The sequence below is a fragment of the Perissodus microlepis genome, chromosome 12, assembly GCF_051167445.1.
Source record: "Perissodus microlepis isolate ML-2025 ecotype Zambia chromosome 12, ASM5116744v1, whole genome shotgun sequence".
NCBI lineage: Eukaryota > Metazoa > Chordata > Actinopteri > Cichliformes > Cichlidae > Perissodus > Perissodus microlepis.
Window position 1 is genome coordinate 22,805,046 of NC_140472.1, and position 18,682 is coordinate 22,823,727.

Below are 18,682 nucleotides of genomic sequence, written 5' to 3' on the forward strand. Positions count from 1 at the left end.
AAAAAACTGCGTCACACCTGCTAGCCAGCCTTGGCGGTAACTTGACTGTTGATGCCCCCCTCCTACCACCACCCCCAGCTGCAAATTTAATTTACTTTGTGACTATATAAACTACACTGTGTGCCACAAAAGAGGCATTACATTCGATTTATGCCTCCACGATAGCCATGTGGCCTCAAGGGTCTGAATAACATGAATGGAAGCCTGGATTAGGAGGATGCAGACTTCTCTTCCTCTATCTTGTGGATCTGATCTTATTAAGATGCTTACGTTAAAATCTATAAATGCAACCTAATTTCAACTACTCAGCATCTAATCAATAGCAAGAGTTTGCCACGTTTAGCTTTCAGAGTTCAGGCGAGGTCAGAGGGAGCCCACAAAAGGCCTCTGAACATAAGTGAAATGTGTGATTCATAGTGAACTGACTTTTATGGGTAATAAACAGAGTAATATACACTCACTGGATGCTTCATTAGGTACTCATTAGGTGTTCAACTGCTCATTAAAGCAAATATCTAATCAGCCAACAACATAGCAGCATTAAGGCACATCGCCATGGTAAAAGCTACCTAGTGAAGTTCAAACTGAGTATTAGAATGAAGAATAAAGGTGATTTAAGTGACTTTGATCATGGCATGCTTGCTGGTGCCAGACATGCTGGTCTGAGTGTTTCAGAAAGTGCTGATCTACAGGGATTTTTTTTCCAGTGAGCAGCAGTTCTCTGGACAAAAAATACCTTGTTGATGCCAGAGGTCAGAGGAAAAATGCCTGATTGCTTTAAGTTGATAGAAAGGCAACAGTAACTCCAATAAATTTACAACCAAGATAGGGGGATAATACCGCAAAGCTCAAATCTTCTCAGACTGGTTTTTTGAACATAGCCGAGGTTTTACTGTCCTCAAACGGTCTTCACAGTCATCAGATCTCGGGAGAAATGCATAATGGATGTGGAATCACCAAATCTGAAGCATTTATGTGACGATATCATGTCAATATGGACCAAAATCTCATTGAAAAGTGTCCATCTCCTTATTGAATCTGTGCCACGAAAAATGTAATCCAGTTTTAAAAGCAAAAAGGTGATCAACCCTAGCATTGCATAGCTGAAGAAGTGACCGGTAACTGGCCAGTGGATTTCTTCATATTATTGAGTCTTATTCAGGGATGATGAAGTGGCTCAGGAGTTAGGGTAAAATCAAGAATCATATAGTAATGCCTTGACTTGATGCAGTCATAATGACTGATTTTAAACTAGGACTAGAACTCATACCTGGATTAAAGTGGGACTGTGGAAGTTCATACCAACAGAAATTTGAGAATCGTCAGGCTTTCCATGTTTACAATTAATACAGACGTTGTAACCTCTGATTGCTTGCATCTGTTGTATTTATCATATGGATTTCATTCATGGACGTGCACTGATGTATTTTTCTCATTGTGCTGTTTATGTTTATATATAGCTGTAGTTATTCTGCTGCCTTTTTCTTCTACCTGACCAGGTACAATGGACGCAAATTACCAGCACGCTAACTCTGGTCCAATTACTTTTAACTGTGCAGTGTCTCTATAAAACCAAACGATAAAAGTAAAGGAATAAATAAAAAAAATACCAGTTCAAGCCCGGTCAGTGACATTTATGCATGTCGTTCCCTATTTCTCCCTCTCTCTATTTCGTCTCTCATTTCCTGCCTGCTACTCAGAATATCAAATAAGATACATAAAAATACCTAAAATTGCTTCTTGATGATGAAACTGATTTGGTTCAAAAGAGAAATGAGGACTTTTTTATTGGAAAATTTAGCCACAGTGATTCCCATAATGCAAATAGAGAAGTACCCAAGCTATTTAGAAGAAAATGTGGCTCATTTATTTATCCTTTGTTAAGATTAAAGTAGAGCTAGTGGAAGCTGGTTGTTAAGATGGCGAAGAGCCACAGCAGGGCTACTTTCATATTTCATGACAATTGCGGGTTAGCTCACGTGTGTGTGGCAGGCTTACTGATAAAAGTTGATAGATGTGACAGGAGACATGTGGAGCTCAGAGGCATATCAGCCAAGAAAAGGATGCTTAAAAAAGAAGGGAGAAAACACTATATAGATGTATATACATATATAGATACAGCATGTGTGGAGCAAGAGACACATAAAAAGAGAATAGACGAAGATATGAAAACAGGAGAGTAACTGTAAATCATGGTGAAGCTATGTCCTTAAATCAGCAGCATTTGTGAGCGTGCCCATGCCAGATGTGCCCCTGCCTTTGTTTAGTTAAAATCCATTTTCTCAAGCAGATGGCAACTGCCATCTTACTATCTGTCACAATGTGATCACTGCACATGCAAACTTTGCCAACAACACAGTGCTGTACCCTTTGCAATTCAACTTTAGACACTTGCCGGAGTCGTCTTCTAATGACAGGTGCCAGCGCACGTCATCGAATCACAGTCGGGGTTTGTTCCACAGTTTTCTGCAAAAATGACTTTTGCGAGTTGTCGCGACAATCTCCCTCCATGAGTTTTGTGCCATCTGGAAATCCGTATGCTCATTATTGGTTTCAAAATTGCTGTTAAAGTTTCCAAAAATTTCTTACTGTCCCTTACTGTGGATCAATTTGATGAGAGCTAATGCAGTAGTGCAGCGCGAGTACAAACAAATCCCTGCTGATGACACAGATGCCCTCCGGAGACAGACCTTCTCACACACTGGTCCCTCCAGTCTGTCAGTGTTGGATATGAACCAGATGAGCTACTGTGTGCAAAACTTGGGAGGTGCACAACCAACCGTAACACCAAAAGTGACCAGTACGCCAGTCAGCGCCATAAACCCAGCTTCACTGCTCCAAATACAATAAGCGAGATCACCAAGAAAATCACTGAATGTGGGTTCTGTTGCCACTGGAGCTGTGTTAGATTAGAGCGCTAAACAACACTGTTGTCATACTCACTGATGACAAGCATCTCACTGCGACCACAGAGAATCTGGTCACCAGAACTTGAAACACAGTTTGATGAAAATGCATCTTTTTAGTCTTTATTTAAGGAATTACTAACATTTAAAAATGCTTTGCTGTCATGTATTCTATTAAAATTCAGAATTTATCAGTTTTTTTTAACTGCATCCTGACAGAAATAATGAACAACTGAAAATTCTGCACAGTCCGTCTAAAAGCAATCAGCGTATCTTAGACTAGAGCAGTTGCTAGCCCAGCAACACTCTTTATTACCCTGTTATGTGTAACATGATCAGCACAGCACAGCCAGCCAAGTGCTCAGGAAATCACCCAGCATCAAGCCAGCAGTCTGGAGTGGCTTTGGCTTGTAACCCCTTACAAGGCTGTCCTTCAAAAATGGGTTTCAAGCATTTTATTAGCCTAGCAGATGACCAGCGAAGGCAAAAGAGCCAGGGGAGGGCTATGAATAACAAATGGCCATTCCTGCTGGTAAAAATTAGATGACCAGTCTCCTCCACTTCTCATACACTGTTGAGCTCTGCTTGTATCTGAGTTTCACCATTTCAGCAAATCTCCTCAGCTTTACAAAGCATTTTCCCCCCAGAGCCACAATCTGAACATTGTCCAGTGTCAAAACCATAAATAAATTATTTTCCTGAAGCGGGACGTTTTTATCATTCATTTCCATAATGGATGTTTGCATTAAATATTCATGTTTCCAGTTTTTCCTGCTAATTTTAAATATCATTTGCTTTGGTAAAGAAAAAAAATAAACAGAGTGCAATCCACTTTTCCTCCAAAACTGCAGGCTTGATTAGACGTAGATGCATTATGTTTTATTCAGAAATGTTGGTCTTAACCTGAAAACACAGAAAGCAATTCTGGCAACCACTTATTGTGACATCAAAATTGCTTGCACATACTGACGCAGTTTTTTGTTGTCATGAAAACAAAAGCATCAGAGGAGGCTGACCGGTCATTTGTTCGAAAATCGCTGCATTTCTATGCTTCAGAGCTCCATTCGCTATTAAATAAAGCATCTACTGTAGGGACAAAAATACAGTATGCTGGAATCAACACACCATTTCATATATATTCAAGTCCAATGAAAAGAAAATATATATTGCCTTAAAACCTAGAAAAAATGCAACAGCCACTAGACTTGTAATGTACCCCTCTATTGTCAGCCTTGTTAAAGAGTTGCATTAGAAGAAAAAGAGAAAAAGACACACATTCAAATATCATGACATCATAAGGCTTTGAGACTAGCCTCTTTAAAAGACAGTTTGGGGGTTTTTTTTATTGCAGGTCTCCAAGACATCTATTAAGCCCTAGACTAGATTTGCAATTTCACCTAAAAGAAATGTTCAAATTTTAGTCAGTAACAGCTACGAGACACTGAGATCAAAATGGGAAGACTTGTGCTATATGGATGAGAGACAGTTGGGAGGATTTTGAAATAAAGTAAGTCTCATTTTGCTTATAATCAGCTGAGATTGAAGAACTCCATCAGCCTTTCAGCTGAATATCTTATCAGCATATCTTATCATGAGAAAAAAAGCACAACAAATTAGAGATGTCACAAGAATATTTTTTGATACAGAATTCTGAAAATGTGATGGTACTTTGTTTTTAGTATCATGGGTACCTCAAACAAATATTCAGTATTGAAGTATAAAACAGGTATAATAAATGTTATGGTGACTAATAAAATGGTAAAATTGGGGCAAATGTTATCAGTCCTGCCCACCTGTAATGTTGACGGTCAGTGTTAATTAGATGTGTCTAAAAAGTTTCATGCTCCTGACTGAATTCGAGGACAGTCTATCAGAAGAAGTGGCAGCAGTCCACCTTAGCAAATATTTGATCAGCAATGGAAGTATGGTCCCAAGTCACCAGAGGCGCAGGTAACAAACGGGGCTATAGCTGAGTACATTTTTACGGACCAGCATTGTTCTGATCTTGATTTAAAAACAAATATACCTCTTAATTTGTCATTTTTCCCCTGAAGTATCGAAAATAATCCTATATACTGAGCATTTTCCTGAATGTCTATATCAAGTTTATAATAACAAATCCTTTATCTATTTTATACAGAATAGTAGAAGTTGGCATGTTTAGTGCAATGTGTCCTGCTTCGCAACTTTCAATTAATGCCAATGCATTTTTATAACAAACAGCTGGGAGCCACAACACTCTGCGGAGGAAGAGGTTAAAAAAGTAGGCCTAAGTATAATCCCAAACACTCGTGGAAAACAGCAGTGAAATTCAGGCATTATTCACTTCACACTTAGACAAATAACATGACTTAGATATGGGTTGAAAGTGTATATGAGAGAAAACTGGTGGTAAGGAAAATCTCCACCTTAATTACAATTTCCTATGGTTTTATGACTATTTGGATGCATTTACATGGGCATTCACTATATTCCTTTAATTAAGCATGCATGTGACTGCATGTGTTAGGAAACCTGCTCTATATGCATGCAAAGGGCTGTCTGAGATATTTCATTATATAAGATCCTAATGCACATACTCAGCCTTCAAAGCCTTGGTAAGTCACAAAGCTGATCCGAAGGGTAAACTCAATACACTTTTCATTTCTGTACGAATGAGTAGGTCGGCAAGTCACAGACAAGGGCTTAGCGTTCGTGTAATTATCAGCTCTGCCTGCCTTTCATTCTGCGACATGAAACACAGCAGAAAATCGTACCGAGTGCATTTCACTCATGCCCCATTTAATTACCCAAGACACGCCATGTCTGATGCTGATCTCTGCTAATGGAAAGTTTACTACCCAGTTCCTAGTGTGTTTATGAACATGTTCTAGACATCTTCCTGGATGACAAAAGCCTTGCAGTAGATGTCTACTGTGACAATACAACAGCATGTACAGTAGAACAGTAAAGTTCTGTGCAAAAGTCTGGAATTGCCCCTTATTTCTTTATATTTTGTTTTCAATAAGCCAGACTTTCTTGTAATTCAAGAAAGTTTGGCCTCTGGACTCTGTTTCTCAAGGTTTTGAGAAACAGAGTGAAAACCAGGCTTTTTAATTATTTTAATCCCGGCCTTGATCATTTTCAGAAGAATGTTTTTCTTTTTATTTAAAGCCGCTTAACCCTGACCTACAAATGATTCGAGAATAAAAAAAGGCACCTAACTCAAGAAATGAACCACTCTTGTGTCTACACACAATAGACAACTTAATAAAGAACTAATTTTAAATTATATCTTTAGCCCTCTGTATCAAAAAAAAAACTAATTGTCACCATTTGTTTCATCGAATCTATAAAATCTGACAAAGATAACACAGTTTTACAAGTATTACATTTTTTACACCAACAAAATGATTCTCACAGAGCTATTAGCTGAAAACATGGTCTACAGTGTGTCCTTATAAAATCAGAGAAAGCTGGACAAGTGGTGGATAAAAGATCAAGTGACCGGCATGAAAGTCACGCCCTTAAGAAACAGGACCTGAGAGATGCATCTCTCGTATTTAATACTTCACCTGTTCACTGAAGTCTCATCAGAAATGTTCTCAATGGAAGGATTCTTAAGGAAGGGAAACACAGAGAAAAGGCTGAGGTATGCCAGATTGCACAACTGGACTGAACATGATGTCTTACGAGGAGACGAGTCCAAATTTGAAATTTTTGGCTCAAATCATTCTCAGCATGTACGGAGGACATCGGGAGAGCATGACAATGATCCCGAACACACAACTAAAGCAGTAAAAACATACCTGGATAAACACTAATGCTATGAAATACTATGAGTCACGGCTTGTCCTCGCCGAGTCTGGACCTCAACATTCTTAAAGCAGTGTGGGATCATCCTGACATAGAACGGACCAACAGGAAGCCAAAATACAAAGAAGAGAGTTGAATGTCCTCCAGGAAGCCCAGAGAACCACAACTGAAGACTACTTAAAAAATCTACAAGAAAGCTTGTCAACGAGAGTTCAGGCTGAGATGAAGAATAAAGATTAACCCTATCCCAAATATTAACTTTTAATATGCTCATTAGAAATGTACAAATATACTGTTTTTACCTTATATGCTCCATTTCCATTTATATTTTTATATTTCAAATCGCTGCACCTATTCCCACTTTCCTAGCAAAATATTTTAAAAAAAATGAGGAGTGACTCAAAATTTCTGCACAATACTGTATGCCTGTGATTATGGCTGTGAGTGGTTATATATAACCACGTACCGAAAAGCAGTTCCATCTTCACTCTCTAACACCCATGGGATCTAATGACACAGCCAGGGGGTTATGCTTCATCGTGGCTAAAAACCTCACTGGTAATGGCATTCACAGCAGGAAGACTGGCTGGAGAAAAATCAGCGGCCTTTAAGTACAATGCAAAGGTAGAGGACAGAGATAGAGTTTCCAATCTGCCAGCCAGTGATGAAGTAACTAAATATCCAAATTAAGCACTTTTCATCCTTTCTCACTTCCCTCCTCAGATGTTTCTGTTTTGTTTTTTGGGGGATTTTTTCTTTCAGTTTTGACATTTGCTTTTCCACCCACTGAATCATCAAATCTTAAATTGTGTGATTGTACAGCAAGAAGGCACCATTATCCTCCTCTTCACTGACATCTCTAAAGATAAAGATAACCCCCCTGTAGCGTCCCCATGGCAGGGACAGGCAAGCAGCAGGAGAGGAATGGGAGAGATGCCATCTCCTCATCAAAGAATGCTCCAGATTTTAGCTGAGGTCTCACAGAAGCCCCGAGCAGCATCCAGGCCCAGCCTAGATTGTGACACATTTGGGTGATGTCTTTTACCTTGGGGCTGATTGACCTCGCACCAAACCAGCTACTCAGGCACACGCAGCCACATCAACAGTCCTCTCACTGAAAGATTTGCTGTCTCTTTCTCTGCATAAGATTGACATCAATTGTACGTGTTGAGCAAGTAGCTGGCACTTCTTATTAGTTTTCTACTGGGGCACTGCCGCAGAAGTTGTTTATGTCTGTCTGTTACAATCAGGAAACACGTCTTGTTTAGCTGACTTGCAGCAACAACTTGATTGCTGAATTTTCATGTGAATTTGTGTGACCTTCTGGAGCCTTGTTAATTAAAACCGTCAATCAAATAGGTAAATAATGCATGCATCACACATGAACACTATGTAGCAATAAGTGTATCTGAAGAATAAAAAGCTTTTAAGCCTGCAGGAGAAATAAGCTGTGTTTCTTGTCAAGTAGCCTAGAGAAGGTTTTATGTTCACAATGGCGGTTAAAGGCTCTTAGAGAAATCCGAGTAAATGCCAGGAGGGCAAACACACTGCTGTTTGAATGGCAAAATCGAAAATGCAAAATGCCAAGCAATGTTGTTTTAATGAAACTGCGGAATATGTATTTTACATGTTTGTATTTTTGTGCTCATGTGCTGTTCGGTATCATTTAAAGCAACATTTACAGCTCAGTCACACTAGAGTAAAGAACGGGACAGGAACCGCCTTGAGACTAGAAAAAAGTAAAGAAATTGCCTATAGTTGCATTGAATGTTTTTGCTGTTAGCCGACAACCCCAAGTAGTTGGGGCAACCAACTGAGATTGAGAGACTAAGCGTATAGCATCCTTGACCTCTGGGTGACCTGTTTCGATCGCCAGGTGACTGCACAGGTCACCTTGTTGGAGGCAATCTGTCTCCAACCAGTCACGGTCCGACTCGGACTGACTGCTATCACTCTCAGACAGGTTGTCAAAGTTTTGCAAACAACTGGCCTCTAATTTATAAATGCAGACAGATTGCCAACGTGTTGCAATCAATATGAGTCCATCTGCATTGATGACTGCAACTCATCCATATTCTTCCACTTATCCCACTCAGGGTCAAAGAGGGGACAAGCGGAGAGGCAGGGTCTACTCTAGACTGGTCGCTGCTTTGTCACAGGGCTAACACAGAGAGATGGACAACCATTTACTCTCACATTCACTCCTATACTCCGTTTGGAATCAGCAATCAACTTAACCTAACGTCTGTGGGAGGAAGCCACAGGACCCAGAAAGAATGCACACAGAAATTGTGCCAACAGGGATTCAAACCCAGGACCTTGCAGTGAAGCGACAGTGCTAACCACCACCACTATCTGCGACGTGTCTCTTTACAATAGATGACTCCACTATATACAATGTAACTCCTGCAGGATGTCATTTTGCAGTTAAATCACCATCCGGCAGCAGTTACATCACTATTATTTCATTATTTCTGATTCCAATCTGACCTTGTGACAGGACTCTAAAAATAAGTAGTTAATATGAATTTCCGTTTGATGAGAATTTATGTGTATCTGTAACAGATTTGCAGTTTTCGCCAATGTATTCAGATTTAATTATTGTATTATCACAAATATTTATGTACTGATGGGAGACCAACCTCGTGTTATTGCCATTTCATCACTGTTTTGATGCAGTTGTTTGAAGATGGCAACTGACTGTGAGTGGTCTTTAAAGCAACCATTTCAAAGGCAACAAGATCTCATGTTCATTGCGCACAATTATATTAGATCTGTTTGTGCTGTAGTACATCAAGGCTGGTCTTCTGAGTGTTTTGTAATATATTTTGTGTCACACAATAAGCCCAACACTTGGGAACGGTGTATTAATACGATTATATATCTAGACTGATGTTCATCTAATGACAAGTTCACTGGATGAAGGTCCCTGTGGGGGGCAGTTCCTGAAGACACGGAAATCAGGAATTACTAAAACATGCAACCCATTGAGCGCACACAAAAATCAACAACCAATTACGTGAGCCTATTGACCAAGTGCAAATAACATTCCGATGGGCTGCGGTGTTCAAGGGCCATTGATTTGGTTTTGTGTTAATGTTCCTGCATATGTGCTGGAGTGCAATGTGCCTCTTGCGTAATTAGCCGCCCGTGTGAAATTCTATTTCTTTGGGTTAATCCAATTTTAATTTTCCTTATGAAGCAAATGTATGGGGTGCATAAACAATCTTCAAATGTGTGCGTGCATCTTCTTTTGCAATTGAAATCAATATATTTTCAACATAGCATTGCACGGTTGTTTTACTAGGCCCACACACCACCACCTCTCACCACTCCCTCCTTCCTTCCCCCCTCTGTCACTCGCTCGCTCTCTCCTTCTCTTTAGCCTCTCCTCTTTGTGACAGGAACCATTCGGCTGGCCAGACGAGCCAGTGTGCTTTCTATAGCTGACTGGTGACTGGACGCTGCAGGCGAGTATCACTCATATCTAAACCAACATTTATAAAGAAAGGAGGAGGAAAGAAGAAAAAAAAAGGGAAACAGCGAGCCATTTGACAGAAACTTACATCCACAGCAGTCACTTAAGCCTGAGAGCTGAGGTGACCTTCTCAGATTTCATTTCATTTGGTCTTTTTTTTTCCCTCCCTCTTTCCCAGAACATGTGAGTAATTAGAGCAGAAACATTTCCCTCACACAACCAGGCTGGCTGTCTGAGCACGGAGGTGCTTTAGTGTCTCTGTGTGTATGCAGACGAGATTCACTAAAACTATTCTTATAGCAAACACTGTTACAGTAGCTCCTCTGGATAGCGGATAGCCTGTGAAAACACAGCAGTTGTCAAGAGCACGTGTGTTGTGATTATCCGTATCGTCGCATGCAGTGAGTCATTTCAGAAGATGTGGTGATCATATAGCAAAGACATTCTACTATATCTACTTTGCTTATCGAGAGCAGAGTGTAGTGCCAAATGCAGACATGAACGCCGGGCTTCTTGGAGATACTAAAACTAAGTGGAGCCCATCCCTCAAGACCCCTAAACACTATCCTTAGGATACAAGGAGGTTGCATATGTGTAATATATTTAGGATACATCACATATGAATAATTCCTGTGACCTTCCTTTGGTTAAAGCCTGCCTCTGACTCCCACAAGACTCTTGTCATTCTACACAATGACAATTGTGCCAAATACAGACCACCTAATTGATATTAACACAGAGAATGGCTTGTAGCAACCAAAAAAAAAAAAACTCTTTCACTTTGCATCGTTATTCTTGCTTTTCTTCTCTCCAGTATGACACATCTTTCTGACCCAAATGAAACAGCTATGCGTAATCTTCCGTACTCTCTGTTATTACAGCATATTTAAAAAGATACAAGTTATGGGATGAGGTGGTTTTATAATTGCCAAAGAGGGTTTATACCGATAAGACTGTGTCCGTTGTTTCTTTTTAACCCTTTAGCGCTGCACGGCATATAGCATATAGTTTATTCATCTTCTTCCTCGTTACAGTGCAGTAAATGTTTGGGACCTTATGTTACAAAAAAGTGATGTAAAACAGAGGTCGAGCACCGTGTAAGCAGAAAGATGTACTGTAACCTTCTCAAAGTTAGGACTGAATAAGAACCGAAACACTTCTTCGCTCAGTCAGCCACACAACGCCCATCTTCATCGAGGGGGAATTAAAAGGAAACAAGCCGAGGAAAAGCAGTTTCCTTTTATATTTTGTCCTTACCGTCGAAGACCTTGAAAGGACGACGGCCACGACATCCTTGATTTCTTCAGCCCGGGTCGGTGCCCCGTGTCCACTGCGTAAGTCCGGTCCATGTTCCTCGGGTTGAGGTATCTCTCGGTGTCCGAAAAGCCTCTTTGTCTTACACGGTCGTTCTTGCGCACTACCAGCGCGTGGTGGAGCGGAGAGAGCGCTGCCTGATTCTGCTGCCTCCACAGATGTTTGGGCGCCTTTGCACTCACGCCGGTTCCGCCGCCAGCGACCAGAGGCGCCGTCCCCACTTTCCCACAGGCGGGATCCATCCTCCTCCCCACGCTGGTAATAAAATTGTTTTTTAAAAACTAAATCTACACTTTGGGAGCATTTAAGTTGAATGAGTCAGGAAAGCTTACGGGAGGTTGACTAACAACTGCGAGTTCAGGTGTTTTGTTTTTGTTTGTTTTTTTAATAAAACAACATCAAATAATACAAGTAATTAGACAACTTTGTTGTTTTGTTTTGCTTTTTTAGCTACCCTGGGTGCTTCACGTCCAGTTTTTGATTTTTAGCTCACGTAATGAGCTTAACTCCATCAACTTTATCGCTGACACCATGCGCAAACACACTGAAGCAGTGAGATAAAAACGAATCCATTTACGCATCACGAGGAAGACCTTTAAACTGCAGTTTTGGGGATGTATCCCTGAGTAAAGCTACGAGAAAGAACTCTCAGGTCAGTCTGGTTTCCAAGTGCTCCCCACTTCCTCCGCACACGCCCATTTCTGCAAGGTGCTTGTATTGCTGCGGCAGTGCGAGATGTTCAGCACAGGATGGTCCAAACGGACGGATGGTGTCCCCAAATGATGCAAACTTGTGCAAAACCAGTTCAAGGTAACTTGGCGCAGAGTTATGCGTAAAAGCATCCGGACTTGACAACACTGTCTCCCGTCTTCATGTCCCCTGCAGGAAAAAAGCGGCGACAGGATATAGGGAACAGGATAATACATTAAACATGAGGGACCCACCCAAAGTACCTCCCCTAAAAACCTCCATGATTGGAAAAAAGAAAGAAAGAAAATCAGGGGGTGGGATTGGGCAGAGCCGCTATATCATATAATACCACTGAACCAGTTTTATGACACAATAGTCCAAATGAGATTTAGGTTTAACACACACACACACACACACACACACACACACACACACACAAAGAAACCGTTTTTGTGGAGATGCACTGGATGGAATGAGAAAATGAGAAGCATTTTTATAGCAGCTGACATTAAACACACTGCAGGTAAAACAAGTTCACCTTCACACTAATTAATGAAACCGTTCCTGTGATGTCCACAGGGTACAGGGGAGCGCAAACATCCAGCCACCTTGTTAAATCCCCCCCGACTCTTCTGTTTGTCTTCATTTTCAGGGAAAGGGGGACTATCAGGGAACAGTGCTTTATTTCCTTCCTCTCCTCACACTTCCCTTGCAGCTCAAGCCCATTACTCAAGAAAATAACAGCGTGGGGAATGTCATCTCTCCAGTCTTAAGCGTAGAAATGTAATCTGAGAAACGAGGGGAGAGAAGACTGAAGTGGCGAGTAAGAGTATTGGTAGCAGGACAGAGGAAGGAGAATAAAGAGCACATGCCTGCCATGTATGCATACACAAGAAGCTCATGTGTTTGCTTTGTACGCGTCCGAGTTTACCTAATTAAGCCAACCAAACACCCTACAACAACACGCACGGCAGAACCAAATACTCTACATACACTCTAAGAACTGACCTGAAACACAGGCTATAGCCATTTCATTTACTTTCCATTGCTTTGTTGCTAAACAGGGTCATAGGTATAAGAGTATCCCAACATGCATTTGGGGTCACCTTAAACAAACACAATACCGACTAATATTAGGAAACCCTCTATAAAATGTTTCCCACTAATGTTGCAAACAGCTAACATCTGTTGACACATAAATCTGTCAGTAACCAGCACAGCCATGTGTAATCTTCTGCATGCTCTGTTATTAAAAATATTAAAAAAGCTCCAAGTTATAGGGCGGGGTGGTTTTAATTGTGAAAAGAGGGATTATACGCAATGCTCTAATGCTGATAACACTGTACCCTTGATTTCGTCTTCTTTTTTTTAACCCTTTAGTTCCGAGCTGCACATAGCAACACAAAACCTTTGGTCGATATAATGAAAATACTGACACAGCAGAACATTTTAAAGTCAAATAACTGCAACTGAATCAATGTTTATCCCAGCCGTCACTCTTGAAACATCTGTGACATTAACTGGCCGCCTGCTTGACCTCCTTCATGAATGTTTGATGGACATTGTTTTTGGATGTTTTAGCAAAGTGAATCTTGTTCAGAAGAATTTTTGTATATTATTCTTTTATTAGTAAGATTTTTTTTTTTAAGTAGCACAATGGATGAGTCAGACACACAAAGGTTTATTATAATGCTTAAAAGAGAAAAGCAGACGGGTAATTGTTATGCACTGTGAGACATTTGGCACAAATTTGTTTTTGTATTAATAAAAAAAACTGTCTTCCATTAATATTAGTATATGAATTGAATGCTGCATGGCAATGGGTTTGTACTGAAATGTCCCTAACAAGAGAAATATGATTTCTTTTTCTTTTTACTGGTTTGCAAGCGAGGGTCTGATTGAGTGACAATTAGATGTGGAAACAATGTCCCCCTCTGGCCATCCACCTCAATAACCACACTGCACCATTTCAGGCACAGAATACACACAGGTCACGAGTGTTTAAATGTCTTATATATGTTTTTATATATACAGTGCTCAAAAATAAAGAAATAAAATGACATGTTCTTGGACAAATGTTAGTGGGCTGTGAGTACAGGCCTTAATTCCACCTTCTTTGTTCTATTTCTGACAGTTTAGTCAGAAACACGCACGAGTAGTCCGCTGGAGGTCATTTTTCTAACGCTCTGGTAGCTCCTTCTGTTTCTCCTCCTGCTGCTGGGTTGAACCCTTCTATAACCCTGCCCAGCTCTCCTCATATAAGAGCCTGTCTCATAGTATCATAGTATCTCCTCCACACTCTTGAAACTGTGGTTGGACAGCGACCCTCTTTAAGATCGCAAGCGTGGGTGTGCCCTCCGGAAGGTGAGAGATGGACTACCTGTGCAACCTGAATGGGCTGCATGGACCATCTCATGCTACTGGCAGTTAAAAGGACATGACAAAAAGCAAAACTGGAGAAGAAAATACTAAATTTTTGAGGGCTATGTTGTGGTTGTCTCTCCAGTGTACCTGTTCACCTGCTTGGATTTCCACCAAAAGCAGGTGAAAGTAGTTTTTATCTCTGAAGTTTAACTGACTGTCTGTTATACTGCGTTCCCTTCACTTTTTAGAGCACATTTAGAATCCTTAGTTTGTTTCACGTGTCACACCAATTTCCCCCCAATATGTGTTTCTTTTCTGTTCGTGCTGAATTAAAACGCTAGGAGATAATGGGAACGGGATAAGTATAGTGCGGTCAATAATTAGTGATTACACCTGATTGCTCCAATACTGATCTTATTAGTACTGGAGGATTCTATCAGACACACTTTGCTGATTTACATTAAGTCGTTTTTTTAATCATGACATGGTTATCTAAGCTTCCTGTAATAACTATATTTGGCGCTAGCCTAAAAAATATTTGCATTTAAATGTTTTTTTTGGGGGGGGGAAAAGTAAGTCAAGTTGCAGGCTTATGTTTCCTCACATACAGGAGAATGAACTCAATCAGTTCCTCACAGTGAGCTGTACAGACTTTTAATGAAGAAAGAAAAAAACAGAACTGCTATTGGATTGTTATCAAGGGAGAGAAGGTGGAATCTCTAGCCTGTATCTATAACGTGTGTGTGTGTGTGTGTGTGTGTGTGTGTGTGTGTGTGTGTGTGTGTGTGTGTGTGTGTGTGTGTGTGCGCGCGCACGCGTGTGTGTACAAAATGAAAAATAAAGTGTTTATTTCCAGCTGATCTCTCACATAACACTCCAGAGATGACATTTTAGTGTCTGGAAAATCAATAGAGTGGTAGCTGATTTGATCCAGTATTGAGTTAATATCCAGCGCTGATATTGTTCTGCTGTTCTCAGTTAATGTCTTTTAAGACACTTTTTTTCTCATATTAATAAGTTAATTAATACCCATTAGCTGGTGTTGAGCTCTTCTGTTGATTTGCTCCTAACATGTTGGGCTCATGTGCAAAAGAAATCCATGCACACTAATTTGTATTTAATGTAAACTGTATACAAAAGATGGGCCGAACTGCTGCAAAATAACACACAGATGCCTGACAATCAGGGCTAAGTAGCAGCTGAATAAAATTCTCACTGAGCCGTTCTTGGTAAGTCTGTTAATACAATCAGTCACACATGTGAAGCCATATTATTGGTCAGATGACTCAACTGAAACGCTTCAATAGGCACCAAACATGACAAAAAGTGAGAATCAAGAGCTCAGGTTCCTTTCTTCGTCTTCTTCTTTCAGCTCCTCCCTTTAGGGGATCATCTGTCTTCAGCTCAACCGAACCCTAGCATCTTCCTCTCTCACATCAACCCTTTAAATGTCCTCCTTCGATACATCCGTGAATCTCTTCTGTGGTCTTTCTCTTTTCTCCTGACTGAGAGCTCCACATTCAGCACCCCCAACAAAAATTTTAACTCCTTCTACTCTGCCTCCACCTCGTCCCCCAGTCTTTTTGTTAGCATCACAGACACCAAACCATCATTTAAAGCTTCCCCTTCACTCTTTCTGCTATCCTTTTGTTATAAATCACCCCTCTGGACCCTGCACCAAGGTCTTCACCTGTTTTGTGCACTGTCCAGTGCTTTGGATGTTTGACCCCAGGTATTTAAACTCATCTAACTTCATTATCTTTACTCCTTGGACAAAAACTCCAGTTCCAGCCACTGGAAGTAGTAGAAGTGACACATCAGACAGCGATGGTCTAAAGCCCCCTGCAGCAGTATCCACCTGTCAGTGAAAGTGGTGATAAACAGATTGGTATTTGGCACTTTTCCTCTCTGATTGAGCACAAAAACCTCACTCAGCCAATCACACACACATTCACACTTATTCTATGCCTAAGCACCTTGTATAAAATGTAAGCACACTCACAGTCCAATGAATACATCAGGAGAAATGCAGTATTTTGCCCAAGGATACCTAGTAGACGGACCCACTGTATCTTGTTAGCTGAGCTATTCAAAAAAACCAAAAACACCGTGTATATTTGTGATGAAGATAACATAAAGTCCAACGGGTCTATGATTCATTTTTGGAGGATGCATGAAGTAGCCCAGTTCAAGGAATTGCAGCTTTTGGCGCTTCTGTGGCAGCTTCATTTTTCAGCTCTGGAGATTGTTGGCTGTTATTTAAACTGAGCAGGTTTTCATCCAGTATTTTCCACTGTTACATTATTTATAATATCAGCAAATCAGCTTCTCTTGGGATATTATAATAAGCGTGTGTTTATATATTGTAAGGCTTTGGGGGGGAACTCGGATTTTTTTAGCTGTTATGCAGCGGGTAAATGCTGGTAGTCGTAGAAGAGAAGCAAAGACAAAAACACTGAAACGGTTTCATGAAAATCATTCTTTTATATTAATTATGTGAGGGCATCTAATGGAAAGACAGGGCACCACTTTTTGACCATTTCATTAATACTGAAGACAGTCTCATTTGGCAGCATACAAAGTTAATGTCACTAAATTTTATTAAAACATGCAGTTGGAGCATTTAAAATGGCACACCTTTCAACCCTAATGCTTCCCCATTGTATATTTCTTCCACGCTGCTGTGCTGAATTATGAATGAACGGAGCTCGAAGCAACGTTAAGACATATGACCTTTGTTAAAACTCATCCCAGCATCCATTTCCTCCCTAAGCCTCTTTTTTTTGTCTTTAATTGATCATTCTATGTTCAGTTATGAAAGGAGTCAAATTTACCGGATATGGGTTTAAAATAATGGATTGCGATTTTGAGTCGGTCAAAGCTGAGTGACAATTAATCTTAAAAAATAATCAGTAACATAATCGAAATGTTGACAAGCGCATAATATATTACACCACAAAACACTGATCTAACATGTAACAGTATTTTTGGTACTGCTGGCAGATTAATTTAGAGAAAGATGACAAAAAATGTTCCCCCTTTCATGTTCTCCTTAAGAAAAGGCTCATTGGGGCAGCACAGAGAAGTCAATACAGCTACGTGAAGTAGAAAAACAGATGACAAGCCCCCTCCTGCCTTTGTCTTCTTAAAATAATCACTCAAACCACCTTTAAAAATACCAAATCCCTGTCTCGCAAATGCAACACGCTTTTTAAAGAGTGGTCAGCAGCCCACACTTGGGAATAGTCTGCCCTTTTGTGAAGTTCAAATAAAAGGGATTTGACACTTTTGGGCATTATCACAGTGCCATAATAAATTATTCAGTATTGACTATGTTTCTGTATTATGGGTAGCAGTTTCTGCTGCTTATACAGTGCAGCTGACAATGTGTGACACATCAAGCTGCAGACGACACCGCCAGAAACAAAGACAAAAATACACTGTATTTCCTACAATGAAGATGCTCTTGACGTGTAACAGCAATTTTGAAGATAAAGAAAGCCTTTCAGCGCTATTGTGAATCAGAGTTGCCTTGAAAATTCCTCTGCCTGCCTGAAAATGTAATTTAGACACAACTGAGTGTCACCAGCTTCTCACGCTTCCTTACAAAAGAAGTCTACAAGTCAGCGGCACTGTCTTCTTGCTAAAGTGTGTTCACAGCACCCTATAACAAATTCCTCAATCTTAGGCTTAATAAGAGCTACTCATTTCTCTGTCGGTTGTTCGTCGTTTGGAGTCAAACTTTGGAGAGAGAAAGGGAAAAGGACAAATCAGGGGCACCAAGGGGAAAATCAGAGCAGGCCGATCCATTTACTTTCACATCTGGCACAGGATGAGCCAGCGAACAATGTTATGCAGGTAGCACAATGTGTGTGTGAAATACCGAGCTTTGTGAAGCATGCCAAGGCGATCAAAGATGAGTCAGAGGAGTGCCACTTTCCCCTTGGGTTGATGAGTACATTTGTCACGTTTCTAAGTGCGATACTAACCCAAGACAATGGGGATTTTCCACTGACAGATAGGTTTGACCACTGAAATTATATGCTTCTTGAAACTGCCTGAATATATTTCCTTTTCTGAGTTAAATTATGACTTCCCACTAGACCACTGGCTCTGATACAGAATGCTGTTTGGT

At 40.5% G+C, this 18,682-nt stretch overlaps 1 protein-coding gene across 2 annotated transcripts in view; it reads right to left on the reverse strand.

The window, feature by feature from the left end:
• pde4d (phosphodiesterase 4D, cAMP-specific) overlaps positions 1-18,682 on the reverse strand; it is a 211,326-nt gene that overhangs the window by 142,531 nt on the left and 50,113 nt on the right. Inside the window, exon 1 of one of the 2 annotated variants that reach the window (XM_084947254.1) lies at positions 11,437-15,259. The exons of the other annotated variant lie outside the window; for it this stretch is intronic. Coding sequence (XP_084803380.1) covers positions 11,437-11,735 — 299 coding nt within the window. The 5' untranslated portion in view covers positions 11,736-15,259. Of the gene's footprint in view, positions 1-11,436; positions 15,260-18,682 lie in introns of those variants that run through there. 2 annotated transcript variants of the gene reach the window in all.